The sequence below is a fragment of the Nicotiana tabacum genome, chromosome 23 (genome assembly GCF_000715075.1).
Source record: "Nicotiana tabacum cultivar K326 chromosome 23, ASM71507v2, whole genome shotgun sequence".
Taxonomy (NCBI): domain Eukaryota; kingdom Viridiplantae; phylum Streptophyta; class Magnoliopsida; order Solanales; family Solanaceae; genus Nicotiana; species Nicotiana tabacum.
This window is the reverse complement of record NC_134102.1, coordinates 4,520,483-4,527,471: the sequence shown is the minus strand read 5'-3', so window position 1 is coordinate 4,527,471 and position 6,989 is coordinate 4,520,483. Positions and strand designations below refer to the sequence as shown.

Below are 6,989 nucleotides of genomic sequence, written 5' to 3'. Positions count from 1 at the left end.
CATAAATAGGGTCTGAGGAGAATAAAATGTACGCAGACCTTACTCTTATTTTGTGGAGGTAGAAAGACCGTTTCCGAAAGAACCCCGACTCAAAGAAAGATTTAAAAAAAAAAAAGTAACAACAAGTAGTGACAACAGCAAGATAAGGTGATAAGAAAACCGAAGCAATAGAAATACTAATACTAATGTTTTATCATTATTAGTTTAATAACATGTGCTAAGAAAAGTATGTTAAACCTAGAGAAAAAAGTAACACTATATGCTCTTTTCATTTTTCATCTCTGGAAACAAATGTTTTATCACTACACCGAGCTCATCAAAACCCTGTAAGCAATGAAAATTGCCATCACCAAAATTTGATATTTGATCATAATTACATGGACAGTCCGGTGCATAGAGCATTTCGCGCTCACGCAGAATAGGGGGTTGATCATGATTAATTGATGCCAAGAAATTAGGAGTAATTTCTTGGATAAATTGATCACCAAACTCTGTGTTATTCTTGAAACCTATAGAATTTTCATGCTCCATTTTTGCTTCATAAGGATACATGTTGATCTCGGACAAGATTGAGCTGTAGCTATTGAGTTCTGTCGAATCAGTATCTTGAATAATATTGTCATTGTTGAGAGAATTCATGGACTCATCATCCTCTATCGTCAAATCTTCACTATTGTTTTCTTTCTTGCTTCGTTTATTGATGTGCTTAGCTTTGGTGTTTATATAGATCTCGCACAACACATATTTGTCCAACTACACACAGTTCAAGGGAAAAAAACAAATATCATTCTTTTTAATTATGCATTGAGTTTTAATACTATATATATATATATATATATATATATATATAATATATATACACATAGTTTTTACATACTCCCTGCATCTCGTTTTATGTGATGGTATTTGATTAGACATGATGTTTAAGAAAGAAAGATAGTGTTTTAAAATATATGGTAACATACTAGGAATATAATATTTTTGTGGTTATAAAAACATCTCATTACGTGCAAAATAGGAAGTTAAAAAATTATGCTATTTTCAAATAAAAAAAGGTGATTTTTCTTTTAAACAAACTAAAAAAATGATAGTATCACATAAAATAAAATTGAGAAACTATAGTAAATTTCATCATTCTATGACTAAGTGAGCAACAATATGATCGTTTTAACCCAACTAGTCACCAAAAAATTATATAGTAGAAACAACTAAACAAACACACAAATAGTAAAAAAAAAAAAAGAAGTAAAACTAAATGAGTTTAAGTTATATACATTATCCGTGTAAAGAAATTTTTACATTATTATGTCATTAAAATCTATAATCTTGAAAATAAAGCAATGTAACTTGTTATATCATATATTAGGTAACATAATAGTGTAAAAATTTGTTTACGCAGAATATATTATGCAAATGAATAAATATATTACTAACCTCTTGGTTTTCAATAGAGCTATTTGCATCAGGTAGAGAACTTTTACGATCAAGACGATATTCATGCATTTTCCACTGAGATTTTACTCCATTTTGTTCATAGAAATCAAGTGTCATTTTGTAGCCAACAATTTGGCCATTGTATGTAACCTCTGAATCAACACCTGTAGCTTTCCAATAGCCTTTTTTGCCTATCACTTGTCTATTTGGTTTTCTTCCATTTTTGTACCTTCTTTTCCTTCCAGTGAAGAAATACCAGCTATTCTCTCTTTGTTGGCTATCTGCGCAAAAGATATATGCAAATTAATTTTTTTTTTAAAGAATTGTTACTTTTGCAATAACATGCCAAATATAATCCTGGAGAGGATAGTGTGTATGCACGCCTTTCCTACCTTGTGAAGGTAGAGATGCTGTTTCCGTTAGAGCCTCGACAAAAGATTAGGATTAAGTTATATGCACCAACAACCATTGGTAAGACGAAAAATTTCGCTAAGAATGTTTGAAATTTGATATATGCCTGGGCAGTGCGCTGCACTAAGCTTTCGTTATGCGCGGTTCTGAAGAAGGGCCGGACCTCAAGAGTCTATTGTACGCAGTCTTACCCTCTATTTCTATAAAATCAGTTTCCACGGCTCAACCCATGACTTAGTTCTTGTTCACATAGCAGCAACTTTACCAGTTATACCAAGACTACCTTCTTCTGAAATCTGATATATATAGTACGATTTTTGACTGAGAGTGTTAACTAAACTGACCACCATTTAGGGTATGTGGTAGAATGTATATATATGTGGCTCCGCCCCTGCTGACAGTAAATATATCATGACCACAGGAAAAAATAATATTTGCAGCATATTATTTTTCGAAATACGCAACATTAATAAATTCTGTCATAAAATCGTCACAAATCTTTTAATAAGTCTATTTCAGTAAAAACATTTTAATAAGTTTAACTAGTCCACCTATTTCCCACTAAAATACTTATCCACCATATGTGAAAATTGGACTTGAGTTTATCTATCTCTCTTAATTTTATTTTGAGTATTTCTAGCAAAACAACTTTTCTTTCCCGAATGTGGTAATTAACAACCTTTTGAAACCGTGCAACTGTTTAAATTAGTTACTCCTTTTTCTTTATTATTATTAAACCCATTAACCCTAGACAATTAATATTTTAGAAAGTGTTTTTACACGTTTCAATAGTAATCTTGTTTATTATCTCTAACATCTCCATGTAAGGGTAAAAGATATTGCACCAGATAATATAATTAGGGTTTTGATAGTAATGTTTTCCCATTCGTTTTACAGTTCTAAATAAACGACATTAATTTTTCAATACCCGAAGATGTGATCTAGTGGTCAATGAAGGTGGAGAAAAAACATGAGTTCTCGGGTTCAAATTTCAACAGATATTGCACCAGATATTATAATTAGGGTTTCGCTAGTAATGTTTTTCCACATTATTTTTTACAGCTCTAAAGAAAAGAAAAGACATTAATTTTTCAACACCCGGCCGGAAGGTAAGACCTAGCGGTCAATGAAGGTGGCGGAGAACGGCCACGAGTTCTCGGGTTCAAATTTCAACATAAGCAAAAAATCAAGTATTTTCTTCTCATCTGTCCAATTCTTGGCGAGAAAAGTATGTTATCTAGTATCTTTGCTGGTAGGAGATAGTAAATACTCAGTGAAATATAGTCGAGGCTTAGCCCAGACACCACCGTCATAAAAAAAAAAAGGCATAATAATTGTTGGTACGAAATAGTAGGTACCTAGTGAAATAGTCGAGGTTTAGCCCAAACACCACCGTCATTAAAAAAGTATAATAATTGATGGTACGAGATATTAGGTACCATAGTCATTAAACAAAAGATAAAACAATCGAGATAAGATAAAACAATCGAGATGCGCACAAGCTGACTCGTCTAAATACCACAAACAAAAAGAAAACAAACAAAAGGACAAACAAGAGAATATGTAAAAATTTCAGAAAAAAAGACTTACTGCAAAGTTCTTGAGGATGATGTTGATTGATATATATTTCACGAATTCTATTTCTTGGCAAAGTTTCACCATTGACTTTCTTCTTCAAGTAAAACTCAACGAGCTCACCATCTGTAGGTAAAAACCTATAACCTATTGGAATTGATTCGAAAAATTGTTCATCTGATAATATTTGATTATAATTTTCTCTATTAATCTCCATATCTGCAAATAATTAATTAGTTTAACTTCCTAACGCTCTTAAAACAAGGAGAATAATATTAAGGAAGAAGGAAAAAGACTAAGAAGATATATGATTAGTGAGCGTTTCCCATGATAAAGGATGGTGTAGTAATATTTGTACAAATATTAATGTAAATTATACTTGCAATTTTAGTATAAATTCTATTTGTGAGTTTTACATTGTCATAAAGAAAAACAAATAAGAAATAGAAGATAAAAGGATTTTTAGATATTAAAGGCAGAGAAAAATAATTTTGATGTCACAATATTGGGCGATGTTTTAGGAAAAGAATCCAAGTAGAAAGATTTAGCCTTTTAGAATTCAAACTGGATTCCTAAATTTTTGGTGGGGGTAGGGAAAGTGATAAAAATTTAGTATATATTTTTAAAATATAACGAACGTGTTTTTTTTTTTAATTTTTATTTTATTAATATAATTTACCACTCTTATTTCTTATTCGACTATATACTGTTTCTTAAAAAGAAGATTCCAAGAACAGAAGCTTCAACAATTAGGAAAAGAAATTTCATATATCTTGCATCTACTTAAATTATAGGAATATGAGAGGCTTTTTGTTAAATTGAAAGATTTTTTTATTAATTTATTCAATTAAATTAATTTTAATTAATAAGTGAATATAAAAATGATTTTCTCTTTTCTCGCCAATTCCCAATTACTAACCAAAATAATATGAAGAAACAAAATAAGGACTATAAATAAGAAAATGCTAGGTGAAAAATCAAACTATTGGCTTGCTAAGTAGCTATCCGTATCTTTAGGCGTGATATACGGTAGAGAATCAGGAATTTGTTTCTCCTAGTCCTATATAAAATCTTAAAAAATGAAAAGAATTTTTTCTGTTAAAAATAAATAATCAAAAAATAAAGTATTTATTTTGGATTAAATCATAAAATGATTCTACATCCCCCACCGTACCCCCACCCCCTCCCAAGTGCTCATTTAGTCGGTTCAGTGGTTAAAATTATCTCAATGCTATTTGAAATGAAGAAAAAAGCCAAGTTATTACAAAAAACAATGAAATTTCATTCTGTTGATCTCGTGTTTCTGTTTCTTCTGCAAGCTCTTTTAATTCTAATTATTATACTTGATCTTTGTCTTCTCATCCTACTTCTTTTCTTAACGTTTCCTCGTTTCTAGCACAACTAACAATTTTCAATAATAACATGGTTAATAAGATAGCTAGTTTAAAAGATAAATTATTAGTAACTTTTAAAGATTTGAATCCTAAAAGATAATTAAAAAATGTCCCAAATATTTTGATTCTGTTGAAAAAAAGTTTACCTCATTCAGTAACGTATATGCACGGAAGCCCGGCACACAAAATATATCCGCAGGGTTCTATAATCTGGGGGATTTGCATTTATACCCGATTTTTGGGTCACTTTTTAACCTATACCCGTTTTGCATAAAAAAATTGCAAGCGTACCCACTTTTCGGGTAACTTCAGATATACGGGTCTGAAGTAGCAAAAAATTATGTCTGAAGTTTGAACTTCAGAATATTTTGCCTGAAGTATAGTCTTATCAAAGCAAAACTTCAGATATTTTTGCCTGAAGTTTGGCCTGACTTGCAAAGGCAATCACGCAAACTTCAGTTCAATAATTGCTGAACTTCAGCAATTTTGGCTGAAATTTTTTGTTTTGTAATTGCTGAACTTCAGCATTCTAGGAGCTGAAGTTTGTTTAGTATCTGACTATCTGCTGAACTTCAGCATTTTAGGAGCTGAAGTTTGTTTAGTATTTGCTGAACTTCAGCTCCTAGAGGATGCACTTCAGTTCAATAATTGCTGAACTTCAGCAATTTTGGCTGAAATTTTTGTTTTGTAATTGCTGAACTTCAACATTCTATGAGCTGAAGTTTGTTTAGTATCTGCTGAACTTCAGCATTTTTGGAGCTGAAGTTTGTTTAGTATTTGCTGAACTTCAGCTCCTGGAGGATGCACTTCAGTTCAATAATTGCTGAACTTTAGCAATTTTGGCTGAAGTTTTTGTTTTGTAATTGCTGAACTTCATCATTCTAAGAGCTGAAGTTTGTTTAGTATCTGCTGAACTTCAGTATTTTAGGAGCTGAAGTTTGTTTAGTATTTGATGAACTTCAGCTCCTAGAGGATGCACTTTAGTTCAATAATTGCTGAACTTTAGCAATTTTGGCTGAAATTTTTGTTTTGTAATTGCTAAACTTCATCATTCTAAGAGCTGAAGTTTGTTTAGTATCTGTTGAACTCCAGCATTTTAGGAGCTGAAGTTTGTTTAGTATTTGCTGAACTTTAGCTCCTAGAGGATGCACTTCAGTGCTTGGGTCCTTTTGGGTAATATTCCAAGCAGTCAACTTGAACTTCCCGTCGTCCATCCTCATACCATGAAGGAAGGTATCAGTGGGTTCATCAAAACTTTGCCACAGTGGCTTCCCTGACAAATCATCAATTAAACCAAATTTCCTGAATCCAAGAGTTTCGCTTTATGTGAAGAAGATGCACTTGTGCCTACTTGTGTTCAGAAATATGAGTTCCTTGAAGTTGTTTAATATCACCCGAAGAAGAAGGAGGAGGAGGAGAAGAAAATGAAGGAGGAGAAAGAGGAGAAAGAGGCCTGAAATTATTTAAAAAGTGGGTACAAGTTAAAACTTTTTTAAAAAGTGGGTATAGGTTAAATGGGAGCGACCAAATAAGGCGCCCACAGTAATTTTTACCTATAATCTTGGATTGCAAATATATTCTCAACTGAATATGAATAGATATTCTCACTTTTAGAAATATCACCAAAATTATATTCACATTTTTTGCTATCATAATGCATAAAATATTAACATATGCTTCTCTCACGCGACATCAAGTTAATTCATGATAAAAGGTCATCAACCTTTAACTCGAGCATAAACACTTAAAACTGGGTAGACTCGACTTGTCCAATATCTTTGAGAAAAAGAGATCTATATTTATCGTTCAAATGTGAAGGGAGCCTTGGAGTAATAGTCAAATTGTCTCTGTGACTTATAGGTCATAGGTTCGATCCGTCGAATAAGCAATTGATGTTTTGCGTCAGGGTAACTGTTGAGATTTTAATTTTTAAGATGAAATAGTCTTAAAATGAGGGTGAATGGGAAATGGAGGGAAAATAAAATTTTTGAGTAAATTTTAAGTTTCCCCCTCTTGACAATGAGACATTGTCCCATATTGGAAGAGGAAAAGATTTTTGGTGGGTATATATATAATTGCTCTTCTTGTAGCTCTTAAAGAGTTAAGAAGAAAGCAAGCCTCGCGCCGTCGTCGCTCGCTCGGCTCGGCTTCGGCTACGGCTTCGGATTCGGATTT

The 6,989-nt window shown here is 32.1% G+C and overlaps 1 protein-coding gene across 1 annotated transcript; it reads right to left on the bottom strand.

Moving 5' to 3' along the window:
- Positions 1-255: 255 nt before the first annotated feature.
- LOC107774585 (uncharacterized) lies at positions 256-3,650 on the bottom strand. The gene is made up of 3 exons (XM_016594167.2): positions 3,436-3,650; positions 1,435-1,715; positions 256-753 (listed from the first exon to the last, which is right to left on the bottom strand). The coding sequence occupies exons 1-3, from the start codon at positions 3,635-3,637 to the stop codon at positions 256-258; spliced, it is 981 nt and encodes a 326-aa protein (XP_016449653.2). The 5' UTR covers positions 3,638-3,650.
- Between the last annotated feature and the right edge of the window lie 3,339 nt (positions 3,651-6,989).